Here is a 20,201-nt window from a genome sequence, read left to right as displayed (position 1 = left end):
TCAAGATATTTGTCAACATTTGATATTGGTTAATAATGTTTAAAAAAAAAAAAAAGATGAAATGGGGCCAAACAAATAGTACCAATTTGTTGGGGGGGGGGGGGGGGATTGACCGTATTTGGAGTTTTGGACGGAGGTTTCCATGTGACAGAGCCATTATACTACATAATGACACCTATTAAACAGTTGCAATTCGAAACCATTTTCTCATTAACAATGTAAATTTGTTCTGTTCTTCTGTTTTCAGGTTTGGGGTTTGAACCTTGAGTACTTTTCTCCTTTAGTTTGTTAGATGCTCACCATGTGACAATGCTAAATGATTATTTACATATGGGGAGTATTCTACTAGACTAGAAATTTTTAATTAATGGATCAAACAAAGTGCATTAAGAAACCTCACTTGTTAGTATTTACAGTCGCGCACCGTTGTGCTTCTGGGGTTTATCTCTTTATTTACTGAACACTTAGCATTGCGTTAATCCTTATGCTCACTGCAGCCGTTAAATGAAGTCGTCCCCGCGGGGTTTGGAGTGCTCGGTCTCCGACTGGCCTGGGGGGATGCACAGGTTGTCGCCGCCGCCTTCTTCAAAACAGTCTGTTTATGTCACCTTGTCACCTTGAGGAAAATATGGGTTTGTTTGTTTTAAAAGAGAAAGAGAGAGAGACTGAGAGAGAGACTGACTGCTTGCAAATTGGATCAGTGTTTATTTCCCACTCTTTGTATATTTTGGACTGTTTATTAAATTGTGTCTTTCAGTGATTTTCAGTAAATTAGCTGATAATATCACAAGAAGCATTGCCCCAGCGTGGAGCAGACCGGAGGACATGCTTAGGGATGACAGCTAGCATGAAATTCAAGCGATGCGAGAGAGTGTATGAAATCAGACAGTTGATTCAAACCATTCCTGCTGTATGTACGTGTGTTACCTGTTGAAATTGGAACTTCATCTTGTGCAACCAGTGCAGGTGACCTCACGCATGCTGTCATTGCAAGATTATGGTAATTCATTTCAGCATCCCGGGATTATTATTACATTAATTGGTGCAAAAGGAAGATTTATGATGATAACCATTGAATTAGAAATCACGGTTGACTTTTTAGATTTTTAAGATACTGGTTCAAGGTCATTTGATAGTCGCTGCTGTTACACTTCAACTGAACACGAGTTATCTTGTGACCACAAACATGCAATTGTTTACAAATATTTTGTACTTAGAAAGGGAAGTACGAAAATCCGCTCTGTCATTATGCCACATGCTGCTTCACCAGATGGAAATGTTAAAATAGTATGCAAGACATTGCCTGTAGTGAGCTCAGAAGGAATTGATTCACTGTATTATTGCCTGTGGGGAAAAATTGAGGTAAACCAGCATCACTTCAGACTATGCATGACTTTGGAAGTTCCACACTTGTTTGATTAGTGGTGCGACACATGAGACAAGAGCAGCAGATAGCGGGGGAAAGTGTGCGTCTGTTTCCATATGCTCATGGGGGGGAAATGTTTAACGAGACAAGAATGGATTTAGGTTGTCAGACGTTGCTTGCCCCCATCAATCGAAATTCGAGAGAGGTCCCTCAAGTGTTACTTGCTTGAAGCATGTTTTGGATTTGTGCACATTCTTGCAAACTTTGCTGTGAATTTGTTACATAAGAAAATATCACAATAAGAAGAACAATGAATTTGGAGAATGATTTGAATTAAGTGTGACTTAAGTTTCAAATATCAGCGGCTTGGACACATTCCAGCACTTTGCTCTGGTTCTCACCACTCGCATGTCAGGAGACGTGAATGAGAGAGCATCATGGTCATTAGCTATGCTTCATTAGCGTGTGTGTGTGTATGTGTGCTGGAAAGAGAGGATAATACCAGCTGCTAAGTCTTAGAATTCAACAACTCAGCCATTTATGTCCGTTTGTCATGTAGCATTCTAGACAATCGTGTGTGCTCTTTGTCTTTCTATCTTTGTGCTACACTTGACCTCCCACCTTTCTAGTGTGCCTGTCCGTCTGCGTGTGTGTCCCTGCCCGCAACGGAACTTTACGCTCATGTTTCAAAGCTGGGAACCACAAGGTTGCCACAGAGGAATGGCAGTTGAATGAAAGACAGTCTGATTTTTCTTTACACTTTGTGGATAAAAGTCATGGGACCTCTGGACTAAAGTCAATAATACCATGCCTTTATCATGCATTGGGTTATTTATCTAGACACTTTAAAAAAGGGTAAATATATTTTTTTGGTCTTCCCACATTCCCAGGGAGCTGTCCGAGGAGCTCATGCACCACTCGGTGAGCTCCGCCTCCAGCCTGGAGAGCAACGGCCAGTCGCAGGGCGCTCGGTGGGAGGAGCAACAGAAGGTGCTGGCGCTGGAGCAGCTGTGCGGCGTGTTCCGGGTGGACCTGGGTCACATGAGGTCATTGCGTCTGTTCTTCAGGTCTGTTAGGGAAGGTGTGAGGTGAATAGGAATCTTTTACATGGAGCTAGAATGTCCTCATTACGCCATTGCAGTGACGAAGCGTGCACCAGCGGCCAGCTGGTAATAGCCAGCCGAGAGAGCCAGTACAAGATCCTCCACTTTCACCACGCCGGCCTGGACAAGCTGGCGGAGGTTTTCCAGCAGTGGAAGTGTTGCAGGGAGACGCAGCTCAAAGACCAGGTGGGAAAGTCTACAAAGTTCACCAAACAAAAACAGGAAAAAAGCGAAATAAAGATGAAAACAACTGTATGGATCTGAATATGACTATAAGACCTCAGCCTTAACAATTTCAATAGGTGTTACCTGTGAAATGAATCTAGAATGTAAAACCAGGTAATTTTTCCAATGGATTCAAGAAAAATAAATGTAACTTAAATTCAAGCAGTGGTGAACAAACAGGCCCTCACCAGCCATTTTTCATGGAAAATACTGTGAATAGCATCACAATGTTGCAGATCTTTGTCAACAAAAATGTCCAGTTTCCAGGTACCAAGCGAGATTCAGCCGCCCGGTGTCACCCTTACCGACAATACATTATACATAAGAATATCAGGGATGGGCAAATTAAATGATGGAGGGGATACAATGTTTTATCAGTGTTCCTGGGGTGCTGCATAGGACTATGCACTTCCTAACCAGATTTATGAGGAAAAGGCCATTTTAAATATGCGCATAAGTGCTGGCTCATTAATAGCAAAAATCTGTGTATAACTGACGGCCATTAGAATGTATTGGCAAAATTGGTTTAAAAAACAAACTCCTGTCATGCTGCCAGTTGTCTATTCCTAAAGTATATACATGTATTTGACCTTGGCTAAAAAGCAAAGCTTGGAGAGTCGTAAGGAAATGCTCAAATAGTCCGTGAATGGGACAATCACTGCCGCAGAAAATAGTCTCTGAAATGTACACACTCTCTCCTTTCTTCTCGCCTATTTCCTCTCTTTGTATTATTGTAAGATATATACAGTGACCAAGGAAATCCGCTTTTTTCCTTCACAATTGCACTGTGTTGTTCGTGGTTCAATAAAATTATATATGGTTCCTCAAAACATTGTTTCCAGATAAGTACGTTGTAATGAGATATGTGCGAGGGTCAGTCACAGCAAATGTGTGCGGACTGTAATATTTTTGCAATTGTCCGCGTTGGACTGTGTCGCTCGGTCTGCCGCGAGCCTTATATGACTTAGTAAAAACAACTTTTGCCCTTTAGTATTGGAGTGTAAGTATTTGGGATCCCTGAAACAATGAAAACATTTCTTCTATAAGCGACAAATCTAACATTATGTTGATACAAATATTTACTAAGTTTATGTGCAGTATATGATCCTTTTAAATTGTGAGATCACAATCCACAATTCACTTTAAACTTTTATCAGTGAGAAGTTGATAAAAGCTTTAAATCAATCCAATCTATTCCATTCTTTCATCTTTTGCTCCTCTTCATTCCGATGCTTTGTTCGCCTGTTCAGTCCTTTTCCCATCATTCCCTACTCGTATGTCTATGCGGCAGGTGTCGGATGAGAAGTCCTGCATGCAATTTTCCATCCAGAGGTCCACGCTGCCGTCGGCCGAGAGCCACCCCGAGGAGAAGCTCTACCGGAAGCTGGATGTCACCACTTGGTTACGACACCTCAATCAAAACGGCCAGGTGGAGGAGGAGTATAAGCTGCGTAAGGTAGGGGGTGTGTGGGTGCGTATGTTTGAGGTGAAGGAGGTTTATGGAATCTCATTCCGTAAAAACTGGTCATGACCTTGAAGTGTGATGGAAGGCTGCCATCATCCATGTTAACAGCTTGTCAGTCACAAAGTAGCCCTACCATAAAACCTGTCTTGCTCGTAACCTTCTCAATGTGACTGTAAAATGTCCAAATGTGAGCGATGTTACCAAGGCAATAATCCTCTCGCAAGATAGCTGAAAGAATTACTTAAAATTGGATTATTTCAGGATTTCTTTTATACAAGACATGGCTTAAAACCATTAAATTCACACTATGGCTTTTACAGTAACTCTTGACTTTTAGGCAGCACTGAAAAATCATCTCACTTCGTGTCTCATGACCAGTGACACACCGTGCGTCATTTGAGACCTCTAGGATTGACTCACTTGAACGTTTAGCTTTTACTGCAATGACTCAGCCTTGATTACGTGATGACTTTTTTTCTCTCCCTATCTCTCTCTCTCTACAAAAAATAGAACACTTAAGCTTTTTTTATTTGGGCTATGCGCAGGTTTCATAATTAGAGTGCTTTGTACATGTTAGGTGCACATGTAATAAGATCCAGTACAGGAGCTGTATTATTATTATTTTTTTAAGTTTGCCTTTATCAGGATGATAATGCTCAGTTTTGATCGATTGACACTGTGAGGCAGTGTGAGATACAGTGAAACCTTAAGATGACTTGTTCCATTCATCCATTAGCTATACTGCTTATGCCCACTAGGGTCGCTGGTGAGCTGGAGCCTAATCCAGCTGACTGCGGACTAGAGGCAAGGTACACCCTCAAATGTTTGCCAGCCGCAGTCAACCTGTCATCATTATGAAGCCTTTGTGAATAGTACTAACAATGTTAACATACTTGGCTGTCTTAAAAATGGATTGAGTTAACCTCTAAATGATTTTAATTTGATTTATTTAAAGGGGGGCAGTGTAATTTAATAAAACACATAAAAATTCATGAGTTAAAAAAGCAAGAATTAGCCATAAGGCTATTTTCCATCTGTAGTCCCTTGGCCATGATGTTAAAAAAGCAATAAAATACAAAAATATAAGTACAGCATAGACTCACAATAAGTAAAAACATATAATTGGACTAAACAGGTCCTGAAACACTCAGAAGACAAAAAACACAACTTTTCAGTTAAAAATAGAAATAATACAGTACATTACAAATACACAAGCCACTTTTTCAAATATGTTGTAAAATGATGATGATTGAATTGGGCTTACGTAGTGTTTATAGAAGTGGAGAAGCAGGTTTGTTGCTGGCTATTTACATTTTAGCAATAATTTTTTGGGCTCATGTTAGCATTGAATGAGCCCATAGTGGAACTTTACACAATTCACTTAGTAAGATCATTGTGCACTGTTTAACAAATAGGCTACATTTCAAATTTCTGAATGTTTTTTTATTTTTTTTTATGAATTGATATTTCACAATGACAGTGTAGATATGTTAGCTTGACAACATCCAATTACACGCATAATATGAAGAAAATTATGAAACTTAAATATTTCCTCTGCAATATGACTATTTCAGGCTCCATAGAAGAAAGACAAAGACAAAACGTCAGAGGGTTTCCCAAAGGGCAAGTTACCCCATTATGACAGGGTCGACACCAATTTCAGGGACACATGCAAAATGCTCAATGTGATCATGACAATAGAATGTGTTTGATCAAAATGACTCTAGCAAATGAAGTCAATGCATTTTAAGAGTCTTACTGGTATGTTTGCAAGTGGTTGGCCACTTATTATAAGACCTAAGAGTTTATAGTTCTGCTACATTTTCATGATGACAAGAGCTCGGACTAGCAACAAATGAAAAATCTAATTTCATCAAAATGGTAGATGGACTGTACGCTTTATCTTGATCATGTGTTTAGATTATTCAAAGATATTTGAGTGTAGCCTACTTGAACCTCCAGGATCTCACAGCGTACGCTGACCAATGGGAGAATGAAGGACGCTTTATGACTTTTAAGAAATTACGAGTTGGCATGTGGTATGAGATCTTTCTTTCCGATTCGGAGATATGCCAGTGCAGATCACGAGGCCTTGATGTCTCGGTTACGCTCTGGTACATTACACATGACCCCCTCTCGATTTCACAACCGACTCTTTGTGCTCACTGTGTTTGTGCTGTACCAGGCCATTTTCTTTGGGGGTATCGACCCATCCATCCGTGGCGAGGTGTGGCCCTTCCTGTTGCACTACTACAGTTATGACTCGACCTCGCAGGAGAGGGAGGCGTGGAGGCTCCAGAAGCGGACGCACTACCACGACGTCCAGCAAAGGAGGTGAAATGTTTTCATCAATTTGGGAGGAGATTTGTTATGGGTAGTCGCTGCACTTTACGTGGCGGCTCAACTGTCACGTGGCCGTGTTGTTGTCTGCCAAATGCTCACTCAGTCAAACATGAAACTATATGTGAGTGTGCTGTGGCTTCTCATCACAGGCGCTGAGCAATCAATAGGAACAATGAGGGAAGTGTTAACGGGAGTCGGCGGGTGCGAAATAAAAGGTCTCTGGAGAAAAAACATGTCAGCGCTTATCAGATCATATTCTCCTGTCAGTAAGAGTTAAAAAAACAGCTGTGGTATGCATAAACACACACACACACACACACACACACACACACACACACACACACACACACACACACACACACACACACACACACACACACACACACACACACACACACACACACACACACACACACGAGTACCTCTACTCCATCCAGGCTGAGTGTGCACATAATTCCACGTGACCGTAAAGAGGCTGATAATTGGATAGGTTTGTTCTGTGTGGCCTATTAACATGTAGAGTTGTCCCATCAATGCAATTAAAGCCCTTTTGTTCTGACTCGTATGGGGATTCCTTTTAAAGGGCTGTTGGTCAAGATCAGCCCGCCGGGCTTCTCATCGGTTATTAGTGGGAAGGGTCCATGCCTCTTCGCTTCTCTCACGGCTCCTCAGCTTCACCCTTCTCGCCAGTGAAAGTTGAGCGGCCGTGTGTGGAAACGTAACAGCTGTTTGAGCCCCCCCACACCCACACACAACAAACTGACTTGAAGCCAAGTAAAGCAGTCAATCACGGGAAGGTGATGAACGAAGCAATAAAGAACGTTGGCTTGTTCTCGTCCAGTGGAGAAAATTACATGAAATCAAGTTAGCTAAACTATGTCAGCAATGTTTTAAATTCCTTAATCTTGGAGTAAGTACCTGCTGCATGTCATTCTTTGACATTTTCCAAAACTAAATTATTAGATTTTCATGCTCTGTATATTTCACTGACTGGCCACAGCATTAGGTACTTCTTTATACACTTCAATACACAAGCTGTGTGATTAAAAATTAATTGGGATTATTCAGTGCAGTTCAACAAGAAACACAATAATAGTTATATTGATGTATTATTTTACAATTGAAGCATTATAGGGATTTTTTTTCTGAAAGATTTGAATGCAAAACACACCAGAAATTTTATTTCTTTAGTAGGGCAGATTTTCAGTGACATTTGAGCTTTCCTTATTGTAGAACATGATGGTTTTGAGAGATTTTGTTGTACATATGCAGAATATTTACAGATACAGTAGATATATTGTCAGTTCCCTGAGTGTGTCACAGCAACAATATACACACAGCATGTATCATATTTGATATACTGTTTATTATTTTTATTACAAAAACAAAACAGAGGGGGTCATAAAGAACAGTAGATGAACATTTTAAACATTTCCGTAGTATAAATATAGTATGCCACACATCTACATATGCAAATATTTTACATTACATTTTACAGCACACTAAAGCATGCACACTAAATGATGAAAGTGTAAAATGCACTCACAACCGTGTCAATACAAAAAATTAAAAAGTGAAGGATTCTTTGAAATATATTTTTTAGACATATACATTTTGGTTATGATACTAACAGTACTAAATAAAAAATGTATAGTAAGACATGGCAGTAATAATGTTATTAATGTAATACCCACCGTATGATAAACAATAGTGGTCAACAATGGTAATACATTTCTTTGGGTAAAGACTGCTCATTAGATTGTTCCAGTGCATCTTATGAAGTCTCCATGTAAACAAGGATACATTTCGCTGAATCATTGCTGCTTAGCAATAAAACTATATGGAAGCATGCAAAAGAGAGGAAGGCGTTGCAGGGAGGTGCCTGGTGACACAAACAGACCACTACTAAAGAGTTGCATGGCATTGCATCAGGTGCCTGCTTATTATTCCTGGCGGGGCTACGTGCAAAACAAACAGTGTTAATTAAATCCCCTTTGCTTGTCAAGACTTGACTACATGAGTGCATAACATAAACGACTGCACAGTGCAAATAGTTGTGCTAGGAGGATGTATGGGGGTTTTATAGCTCGCCCCCTTTAAAGTCCCTGTAAAGTGAAAATAAATGCCTTGTAAATTTGACACACCACAGAGTAGAATGCTGTTAACAACCCTGACAAATGATAAACAAAAAAATCACAAAGTACAAATTAAGCATTCAAAATTATGGAACATCAAGCATCTCAAACGCAGTGGGCGTGTCCGCTGAAGGTGCTGAAATGGCTGAAAAATTCATCCAGTATTTTTTTCCTTTTTTTGACCAAACATACCTACATGTCTGAGTTGCAAAAATATAGCCGTTTAAAGTCTGGAATATATCTCAACAGCTCAGTGCAGGAATTTTTCATGCCATAACAACGAGGCAATCTAAAGCGGCCGTGCCAGCACAAAGCCCCCATGGACATGCTGGATCTCATGTCAGACTTTTTCTTTTTTCTTCTTCTCGCGCTTCCACCTTACCTGCATGATGTGCATGCAATTACAGCTGACAACGAGGCACTCTACAGTGGACATCCCAGCAGACTATCTGCACAAATGAGAAATACTTACTTCTGCATCTTTTCAGGAATTATCCTCAAACATGTCTAATGTACTTTGAACCAAATCTCTCAATTCACCCTACAGGGTCTTTAATTTACGTTGTGCGTTGTTCCCCTGCCAGGTTGTCCATGAGCCCTGAGGAGCACAGTGACTTCTGGAGGAAGGTCCAGTTCACGGTGGACAAGGACGTGGTGAGGACAGACCGCAGCAACCAGTTCTTCAGGGGCGAGAACAACCCCAACGTAGAGATCATGAGGTGAGGCCTTCTTGCCGTGCTTTCCCCCTCGGCCCCTTGGGAGCCACAAATGAGTTTCATGCTTTATTGGCTTTGACTAAGTAAAGCACTTTAGCATGCATGTGCTCAAAGCTAATGGATGTCCGAACAGGGAACAAGAGGATTTGAATATAACAGATCAATCCTCCTTTTGTTTCATTTTTTTGCAGTTATCTTAGTCAGCTGTGGTGCAGAAATCTAATAGATAACCGCCCACCCCTCCCAACTGCATAATTTGAATACAAAAAAAAAGTAGCTGCCAAGCTTATCATTGTATCTTTAATCATCCAAACCACTGCAGAGGCTGCACCCCTCAGACCTCTCTTAGGCTGGTTAGTGTTTCCCTTTCTTGATACTCTTTCATATTGTGACATGAACAAAAATGTCCTAAAGGCTTTCCTTCTCTGTTTTTGAGACAACTTAATTATGCATGAGTGCTACCAGAGACACTTTAAAGTACTATCCATAAAAAAAAAACACATACGCGCACGCACGCACGCACACAAGAAAGATCATTAAATAGCTCCCTAGTTACTATAGGCGTTGGCATGGCAACCACTTAAAGTAGGACTTGGTGTGTGTGTTTTTTTTTTTTTGCACTGAACCACATGCTGGAACGTTCAGTACGTCTGGGTGGGACCGTGTTTCTTAGCAGTGTGTCATGGACATTAAAGACGCTGTCATGTTTACAACATGATGCTGCTTCATAGCATACATTCCACTTAATACGCTATATAGAATCTCCAAAGTGGAACATGGTCACTTCCCTGCCTCTCATTAACTTCCAAGTTGTTGTAATGTAAAGACACATATCTCATAGGAAATAATGTATATCCGTGTGTTCTTGGCCATACAACACCTGTTTTAACTGTCATACACTTTTAAAGAGAAACTACTAAAAGTGAAACATCTCACCCTATGAAGATGCCTGACAGACATGTAATGGAGAGGGAACAGGAAGGCATTTGCAGAGTGAAACTGTACTTTGTAGATATTGACGCAAATTTCTGTGAAAACATAGAGCTGAAGTGTCACAAGATGTTAGACATAACAAAATAAATGTTAAGTACAATATGTATAAGAATAAGCCATTTGTTCCCAACTGGCTGCATCTGAAGAGGCATTAAAATTGTTTTGCTTGTAGCTGAATAAGTTATACAACATTTAGCTATGCAATTATATCAAGTCATTAGATATTACATAATGACGTGCTTGACAATAACTGTGTAAATGGAAGAAATCAAATGCAGTAGAAAACACATATAAACTACCGAATGTTAATTCCATTCCCTTAGGCGTATCCTGCTCAACTACGCCGTGTTTAACCCCCACATGGGCTACTGCCAGGGAATGTCGGACCTGGTGGCCCCGCTCCTGACCGAGATCCAAGATGAAAGCGACACCTTCTGGTGCTTCGTGGGCCTCATGGAGAACACCATCTTTATCAGCTCGCCGCGTGATGAGGACATGGAGAGGCAGCTGGTAACATCTCATTAGATTGTCAAGGGTGTACCGGATATAGGAACTCGCTGTAAGAAGTTGTGTGTGCGTAGATGTACCTGCGGGAGCTGCTGCGCCTCATGCTGCCTGACTTCCACCAGCACCTGACGGCGCTGGGCGAGGACGGCCTCCAGCTGCTCTTCTGCCACCGCTGGATCCTCCTCTGCTTCAAGCGCGAGTTCCCAGACACGGACGCTCTGCGCATGTGGGAGGCCTGCTGGGCTCACTACCAGGTCACAGTCTCTGGAGAAAAACACACACACACATACACATGAGTGTGGGAGCATCATGTTTCACCATGATTAGTTTGAGGGAGCTGAGTGTGCAAGCTGTCTATTTCAAAGCATGACCACAGACTACAGAATAATATTCCTTATGAATGCCCATTCTTATACATTTTGATGTTTAAGTGGAATCATAATGATATTACACACACACACATTTATATATATATAAATATATATATATATATATATATATATATATATATATATATACACACACACATACATTAACTAATTAAATAATCACAAAAAAATATTAATCATGAATTAACACAGATTAATCGCACTATTAATTTAGACCATAGATGATCCTTTAGCGTGACAGCGGATGGCTATGTTAAAGGTAGCACAGGTTGTGTTTGAGCAATAAACATAATTACATGCATTAAAGTAAAGCATTTAATAAATATTTGCGTATGACATTTTGAATATTTGTTCATGTCAAAATATTGGGGTCATTTTTAATTATGCAAGTAATTAATTGATTAGTAAAAGAGGAGGATGAGCGTGTCCAGTAGATCAAAAAAATTGGTATATATATATATGAACGTATATTTATAATCCATAAAAAAAATATATTTAAAATTTTCATTATAATTGAAATTACTGAAAATTGTACTCAAAAATCAAAGAAAATATTTGCAACTATGTTTTCCAATCAACTATTATTCAAACTGTTAATAATACAATTATTTGTTTTAATTATTCTGCGCAATTTTCACTTAAAAAAACAAGACATATATCTTGGTAGATAAACTACATTATTTTGTATACTGGTAATTATTACAATTATTTAAATAATTGCAATTATTAATATCACCCATCCATTTTCTTCTTAACTGCGTATTCTTTACAAGTAAAATTAATTAAATAACTAATTTTACAACGATTATTATAAAATATTATTTCATTAAATATAAATTAATTATATTATTATAAAATTGGGAAATAGTAGCTAAGGACTCATAATAATTATATCTGTGGCTTTAGGGGACTGCCTTTTTTGTCTATTTTAATAAATATTATTATTAATATTAATGAGAAAATTATCATTAAACTTTGACATCACATAAAGCAATTTCAAAATCCTGATGCATTTTTGTCAGCTGCAGGGCACGACTGTTACAAATAAATATTATGACTATAAGCATCCTGTATAGTATTTTTCCCCCTCCAATTATAGATCTTTCTGATCACTTAATCCATTATTTAGCCACAATAGCATCAATTTATTAGGGCCCTGAGAACCTGCGAGCCAAAAATGAAGTTCCAAAATCTCCCTTTTCCAGACGGATTACTTCCACCTCTTCCTGTGCGTGGCCATCATCGTCCTCTATGGTGAGGATGTGACAGATCAGCAGCTGGCCACCGACCAAATGCTGCTGCACTTCAGCAACCTGTCTATGCACATGAATGGAGAGCTGGTGCTACGCAAGGTGACGCAACGCACACCGCCTTTCATTTTGCAGCTACCTCTAGGGGACTGCTTGCTTGTTGTGTTGCCATGTAGGATTCATTAAAGCGAAAGGAACTAATTTGCTCACAGAAAACCCCCTCATAATATTCCCTTAGAGGAGAATGAATCATATTTAGGTGCTCAAAATTGACCTATTAATAATTATAATAAAAATAATAATGATAATAATAATTCATCGTAGTTAAAAACGCAAAATATAGTATATGCCAAAACAATGGAATACAATTTTTAAAAGGCAACATTTAGGGAAAATGGCAGTGTTTGTCAATTTCCACTGGGTTCCTTTCTTCAATGTTACAAGGATTTTGCTCCATTATATCTGTATTTTATTTACTCATTTGCTCCCAAAAACTTATAAAATGTTCTATTTTAAATATTGCCATGGTCCCAAAAACATATTTATCAGCTTATGTTTTTTTTATGCTAGAGCATACAGAAGGCTTTGATGCAGCCTCTGAACTGAAGAGAACGCTTAAAGCAATAGTAGTTATTACAAAAACGGCCAGCAGGTGGCAGCAGAGTATAAGAGGTCAACCAGGGCCGTTTTGCAAAAAGCTCTTTTCCCCATTGTTTTAAAAAGATTTGTGAATAATGATGAAACTTAGCTATATTCTAAGGCTAATTGCTGCAAAACGGAAACAGATAGAAATCTATTCTTTCTTTTGGTAGGTTCCATATTTTTATAGGAATATAACACAATATTTTGTGGGTCTTGCAAAATCTGTCAAAATCCAGTAAAACAGCCGGGAGCGAAGGGGGTTGCTTCAGTGAAAATGGCTGGGAGTGAATGAGTTAAAGTCGCTTTCTTGAAAAATATTCCCTAGAAGGGTTGGAAAGTCACTAAATAAATAAAATAATTTGGCAACAATGACTGCCTTTTGTAAACTAACACCATTTGGTTTGCAGCCTTAGGGTCACAAATGATGACCCTATGCAGCCATAGGGTGACAAATGAGCTCAAATGAATCAATAAATAATCATTAAAATCAGTCACCCAGCTCTCATAGCATGCTACATGATAACATCAGATATTGTATAAATAGCACTGGAAAAACTCAAAAGACCACTGCAAAATGATCAGTTTCTCAGATTTTGATATTTTTAGGTATAGATGGCTTGGTATATGATTTTTTTTAACTCTTATAACTATGGCAACATAACTCCCAAATTCAAAATATAAATATTGTTATTCAGAGTATTTATTTACATAGAATGAAAAATGTCACAACAATGCTCACAGACACCTTCATGGTCTCACAGACAGTCGAAACTTATAGAACTCTCGCAACAATCCTGTAACACAACTGTGGGTTGTACTACTATAATAGATTATTTATTGCTCAGCATTCTATCCTCCTGTAATTTCGCAAAAGTATATAGTACAATTATATACTGTAGCCAGTTGCTAGCAACCCTGGAATTTGTTATGTAAATTGGTGTTAAAAGTTTTAACCTGTTCCGACTGTCTGCGAGTCGGTGAACATATCTGAATGTGATTGAATGACCATGGGGGTGCCACCAGCGCAGCCGAGGAAAGTCAGTGACAGCTGAAAAAAAGTCAATGGTATCATCATCATCATCATCATTAATAGATGTGGAATTGTCTATCAGTTTATCGTCGGCTACAAAAAAATATAAGACTTTCAAAACATGATGTTTCCGAGCTCATAAACTACTAACATAAGTGATCTGGGGTTACCATGGCAATATCCAAAGCACTATCCGCCTAATTCCAAGCCAGTTTGCCATCTGGATGATTTTAAAGACGCCCGTTTAAGGTCAAATTGTTCCATGTCGCAGTTTTAAATGTAGGGAGTGTTGCGTCCTGGTGCTTTTTGCAGCGCTTCCCAAGCTGCCCACACAGGCTGTGAGGTGTTTACTGGCCTTGTTGTGGTGCGGCGGGGGCGGGCGGCGAGGATTTATGATGAGCGTGTGCCGCCTCCTTGCATCCTCATGTTTATGGATGCGGCAACCATCGCGTTAGCATGCGGCCGATGTTCCGCTTTTGTTTATCTCGCATTTGCATCACTTTTTTTTCTTCTCTCCATAGCCGACAAGCACAATGACCTTGAAGGTTTTTTCCCCTCAAGGTCATTGATTATATTAAAATCTGTGTGTTATGAAAATGCGCAACAAGCTGTTTTGCATCCACATTCAAAGCTCTCTGGGTTGATCTTGTCATGTTGCCCTCCCCCTCGTCCCTCCAGGCGCGCAGCCTCCTCTACCAGTTCCGCCTCCTACCCAGAATCCCTTGCAGCCTCCATGACCTGTGTAAACTGTGCGGGCCAGGCATGTGGGATAGCCGCTACATCCCCGCCGTGGAGTGTTCCGGCGAGCATCCGGACTCACAGAGCTGCCCTTATGGGGGTACGTCCACGCCGCTGCACTCCTCGCCCGCCCCGTCGGGCACGCCCTCCCCAAGCCGCACCCCCGACCCCTCGAGAAGCGGCAAATCCCGGAATGTTTTCACCTTCAGGAAACAGTCCTGAGGAGGAGCCAAGATTTGCATCCTCGGGGCCGGGATTCCTGGAATATTTTCCGCCACGCAGTCACTGTCTCGCTGAGGACGTTTGTCACCCGAGCCTTTCATGTGGTGCGGCGTTACACGAAACCCGAGGTCGGCGAAGCCTCTCTTTCCTCTTGTGAAGCGCAGCGGACAATCAGCAGCCATTCTGGCAGCCTGCCGTGACCTCATGTTGCAGTGCGCCTCTGGCTTGGCACTCTTCCATGGGCTTTTTGTGGGTCGCGTGGGGTTGCGGCAGGGTCGGAGGCGAACCGCCACGGATTCCCGCAGACTCTGACTGGCGTGGGTCAAAACTGTACACTGGGAATTCATTCAAAGCAAGTGAACTTTTAAATGGGCTCCCGCACTCACAAAGATGCGTTTGTCTTCAACTACCGGTATATGTGCATATCTTTATTAGAAGAGAAATATTTTTGAACATGAACCCCTCCTGCGCCTTCTAGGGTAATTTCATTTTCTCTCTGTGGCTACAAATCCATCCATCCATTTTTTTTTTTTACACCACTTGTCCTCATTAGAATGAGATGGAGTTTACAAAGAAATTATATTCACACTAAATATTGAATTGAAGCAGGAATTTAGAAAATCAGTGTTAACTATAGGACAATATTCTTTATTATAGGATCCCCATTAGCTTCCACAAAGTGGTCGCTAGTCTTCCTGGGGTGCTCAAATAATTCAACAAAAAAATTAAAATTACTCTATGTAGTAAAAAACTTAAAAACACTAAACAACGGTATTCAACAGATAAAATAAGTAGAAACAGACAAACAACCATGCACAGTTTGAAAGGTAAAAAAATAAAAAATAGAATTGCAGGTGCATACATTAATAAATGCAATTACATCGATTTCCCATTTATAAGGAACGAACTAGTTAATTTTAATAACTTTTTTGAAAGATTATTTGCTGCTGATGTTTCCAGCATTAGATGGAAGTCCATTCCAAGCCAAGTAAGCACGATAATGAACAGTTCTCATCAGGAAGTTTTTTGGTGGTTTGGGCACTGTCAAGTAACCCATACTCACTTGACGGTCCAGTGACGGACAATAAAAGCATACCACTAGCCTAATAGCATAAAAAAAAAAAACATGACCTAGTTCAGCTGCCTCGATTTCAGCGTTTGCAAATGATCATGACCTTCATGAATTTTCACAAGCATAAAGAAAAACTTTTAAGTAAGCACATTGACATTTTTATTGATATTTTGACAGCAAGGTGAAAATGACAAAAAATTCTTAGAAAAAAAATTCTAAGAAACCTAAGGTCGGCACCCTTCATTGCCAAAAAAAAAAAAAAAAATACAGATGGCGTTCACTGCACATTTACTGACATGCTGCGACGGAAAACTGTGACCTGTGTTGGATTTTGAAGCTCCACATCGCTTTCGCTTTCAATAAAACCATAAAAGCAGCGTGATTGTCAAGGATGAAGGGGGTTGCCACAGAGAGAAAGAAGTGAGCAACAATAAAGGAGATTCTGAGAGATCTCTTCCCACACAATTACTAACTATTGTATCTTTCGTGTTAAGTGCAGTATATCTCTTGCGTGATTTTTGGCAACAGAAACTGCACGCTTCCCTAATGTGAACGGTTGTTTGTCCATATGTGCACTGCGATTGACTGGCAACCAGTCCATGGTGTGCCAAGCCTCTTGCCTATAAATTCGGCTGGGATCAGCCCCAGCTGCTTGAACCTAATGAGGTTGAGCACTACAGAAAATGGATAGCTGGTATCCAAATTCCACACAGGGAGTGTTGGAGCAGAGATTTGCAGAAGGGTGAGGCAAACGTCCGCCATGCTGTCTGCAGGTGCACTTAGCAATATTGTATATTGTTGCATGTAGAGCACACAAATACTATGCCTGACTATCTTTGATGGACAAACCCAAAAAGCAGAGGAAAGAGTTTACACGTTTGCTTAACATTCTTGTTCTGTCACGATGCTTCGGTGCGTTCAAGTCACTTGTTTTTGTCACATGTTGATGTTCCACAAGCTGCGTTTCCACCAAGTGGTAGGTACAGTTTGGTTCACTTTGTAACCTTAAACACGGCAAAGGTTTCCATTAGGAATGGGCATTTCACGACACTGATTGACTGACTTGAGGAAAGATCAATCTGAGTGTTGTTTTTTTGCAGCCATTTTAGGGTGCTTGTTAGTCTTAGTCGCATTTTCGTCATCTCTGTATGTGCGTTGGGAAATTCTCTCTGACGCGCATGCACTACGCTGAGAGTGTGTGTGTGTGTGTGTTCGGAAAGGCAGAGCGCGCTCCCCTCATTCATTTCCAAAGGCAGCACATGTTCTAAACCAATCAGCAGCTGGACTGCCTGACATCCTGGATGCACCGTGTCTGCAGTTGTAGAGCCTAAGATGCAGACCAACGCTCCATTTTTGATGCACTCCAAACGGCACATTTGAGCAACGCTGAACGGTCGGAGTGAAGCAGAGTGCACTTAGAGCGTATTTCTTTTCTTTTTTTCTGGAGAAAAAAAAAAGTTAGAGCGTATTTCTAAACACACACTTACTCACAGAAAATTAATTTGCAAACATTTGTAATTTGTAATCAATTGTAAGCGTTCATAATAAATTTTATAATTTTGACAAAATAGTACCATGAAGAATAGAATGGCCCTAACTATCAAACCAAACAATAAGCAAATCAAAAATTGCCTCCAGGTTTTTCACATTCGCTCAAACATGGATCAATTTGACCGTAGATAGACAGTAGATAACACGTGCTAATTTGAGCCTAAAGCTAGCTAGCAACCCATTTTCACCAGGTGTTATGCGGAAAGCTTTCGTCTTACTATAAAATGCATCACCGGCCGATTGTCGAGGAACACGTGTATAAGATGTGTCAGTAGGATTTATTGTTGTAACTCATCTTCAAATGAACATTGGCTGGCTCGCTTATTTCTCACTGTACACTGACTGGCTTGTAATGGTTTGCAGAAACGCTGCGGTTATCTGAAAGATGGGTTGTATTGTGTATAGATTGGAAGATTGAATTCCTCTTCACCACATACAGCACAAAGAAAATTGCATTCCGTAATGTCAGTAATAGCAACCAATACATGTCTGAAAAGTTACACATAATACAAGTAACATGTAACTAGCAGTCAAGCTAGTTCATGAAAACAACGCTGATGATGACGATGGAAATCTCCTTATGGCTTGGTGGAAACGGTGCTATGTGGCCAAAAATGAGCCACTATGGTTTTCGAACCCCAAAAAATTGTGCACACCAGGAAAATGCAAACGAAATCCTGTTATGTGTGCTCAGTCGTGTCAACACAGGAGTGTGTCAAATCAACAAAGTTATTTATCAACCCACCCCCCCCCCCCCCCCTCCCCTTCTTCCGCTTCACGCTCACCTTAAGTGACAGTCGCTGTCGTTCCTCCTATTCAGTCCAAATGTTTGTTTGCTTCACTCGCACTTAACGGGCTCAAACTCTTTATTGTGTGTGTGTAAACTTTAGTGACCTTTTAAAACATCTGGTAATAAGTGGAGCGGAGAAGTCCCCTCCCACCCGCAGCCCCCCTGGCTTTGACTCTGTAATTACAACTTTCATCGTGAAGATGAAGCTGAAGAAAACTGAGAGCTTTATTGCAGACATTGTCAAACTGGGATGTGGGGCGCCAGTGCAGTTAGGTTCTTTATTTAATTAATAAAAAAAAAAAGATGAAATATGTGCCTCCCCTCCCTTTAAAATAAAACAAACAGCTCGTTTTGGGCCATTTATTCTTCCCAATAGAGTGCTACTAAACAGCACTATCAGTTTGACCTTTTCTATCTTGGAATGTACCATCAATTACAAATTTAGAAAGAGGTGATAAACATCCACATTGCGTCTGAGTCCTCTCGGTTGCCTGACCTGCCCAATTCCTTCTTTTTGTTGCTATAGTTTCAGCGAAGCTCCTGAAGCCCAACGAAACAAGCAAATGGATTGGTTGTTTTTCCTCAAGTGGGGTCGGTGCTTTCTTAAAAATCGAATTTGAGATATACAGTGGAGCCAGGGAGGATTTTTTTTGTTTTGTTCAGAGATTATTTACAACTTTTGACTGCCAGTTTTAATGAACATGTCAAAAGTGCATTTTTTTTCAGGTTCTCATTTAAAGTGATTCTTTGTTTGTATTGACTTTTTTTTTTTTTTTGGAAAGAGGCCTATTCATTTTGAATGAAGATAATGTATGTGGCAGATTTATCATCATTTGTCTGCATTAAGAAGAAAAAAAACTCTTCACTTAAAATGATGGCCAAGTGTACATGCAGTAAAGTTGAAATCATGTTTATCATAAGCTCTCTACCTTATCTTTTCAAGCCTTCAGGGATTGTTGCCTTTTTGTCAGTAACTATCATACAAATACAATCCAAGATGCTGAGGGGAATTTTCACATGCTGCAACTTTCAGCCACTTTTAATCATTTGGCCTGCCTTTGTTGGGGTAATCCAAAAGTATGCGTGTTAGCGGCTGACTACGAATAACACTATTTAAAGGGGTTGAAGTCCAAACAAGTCCTCAGTGAATGCACAGTGTTGCCATTTCTCTTAAGGTGTTGTGTTACATCACTCGTCATGAAAATCATCATTTTCTTGGCATTCATTAAAAAAAAATAAAGCTCTGCCTTCAAGTACTCTCAACTTTCATTGAACCAATGACAAAAAAATGTTTTGTTTACCACAGACGGAATCCAAATATGTACAACAGTTATTCATTGAGCAGCATACATTACGCAATATCTGATTAATAATCAAAAGAGGGACATTTTAAGGAGTGTTTGTTATTTTTTCTCTTCTTAGTTTTTAGGGAAAGTTAAACATTTCTTGACAATAATATATGTGACCTCGCTAGTCTAAACATGACATTCTGATTAATTTTACATTTGTGGAATATGAGTTATGACGCAAAATCCAGCCGTTTTTATCCATCTCAAGGGGCGGCCATTTGGCCACTTGCTGTCAGCTGAAGATGACATCACAGTTGCTCAGGTGTCAGGCAACGACCAATCACAGCTCACCTGTTTTCTGTAGCTGAGCTGTGA

At 40.1% G+C, this 20,201-nt stretch overlaps 1 protein-coding gene across 1 annotated transcript in view; it reads left to right on the top strand.

Annotated features, from left to right (window-relative positions):
• The window catches only part of tbc1d16 (TBC1 domain family, member 16), a 30,955-nt gene extending 11,162 nt beyond the window's left edge, over positions 1-19,793 (top strand). Inside the window, exons 5-13 of the mRNA XM_086093151.1 lie at positions 2,257-2,433; positions 2,508-2,655; positions 3,986-4,150; positions 6,345-6,493; positions 9,222-9,356; positions 10,670-10,856; positions 10,928-11,107; positions 12,448-12,594; positions 14,843-19,793. Of these exons, the coding sequence (XP_085949277.1) occupies positions 2,257-2,433; positions 2,508-2,655; positions 3,986-4,150; positions 6,345-6,493; positions 9,222-9,356; positions 10,670-10,856; positions 10,928-11,107; positions 12,448-12,594; positions 14,843-15,124 (1,570 nt within the window). The 3' untranslated portion in view covers positions 15,125-19,793. The remainder of the gene's footprint in view (positions 1-2,256; positions 2,434-2,507; positions 2,656-3,985; positions 4,151-6,344; positions 6,494-9,221; positions 9,357-10,669; positions 10,857-10,927; positions 11,108-12,447; positions 12,595-14,842) is intronic.
• The last annotated feature ends 408 nt before the right edge of the window (positions 19,794-20,201 follow it).

This window comes from Leptonotus elevatus, chromosome 1 (assembly GCF_054856555.1).
Source record: "Leptonotus elevatus isolate MCC_2025b chromosome 1, RoL_Lele_1.0, whole genome shotgun sequence".
In the NCBI taxonomy this organism is placed as follows: Eukaryota; Metazoa; Chordata; class Actinopteri; order Syngnathiformes; family Syngnathidae; genus Leptonotus; species Leptonotus elevatus.
The sequence above is the reverse complement of the archived record's forward strand: the minus strand, read 5'-3'. Positions and strand labels throughout refer to the sequence as shown.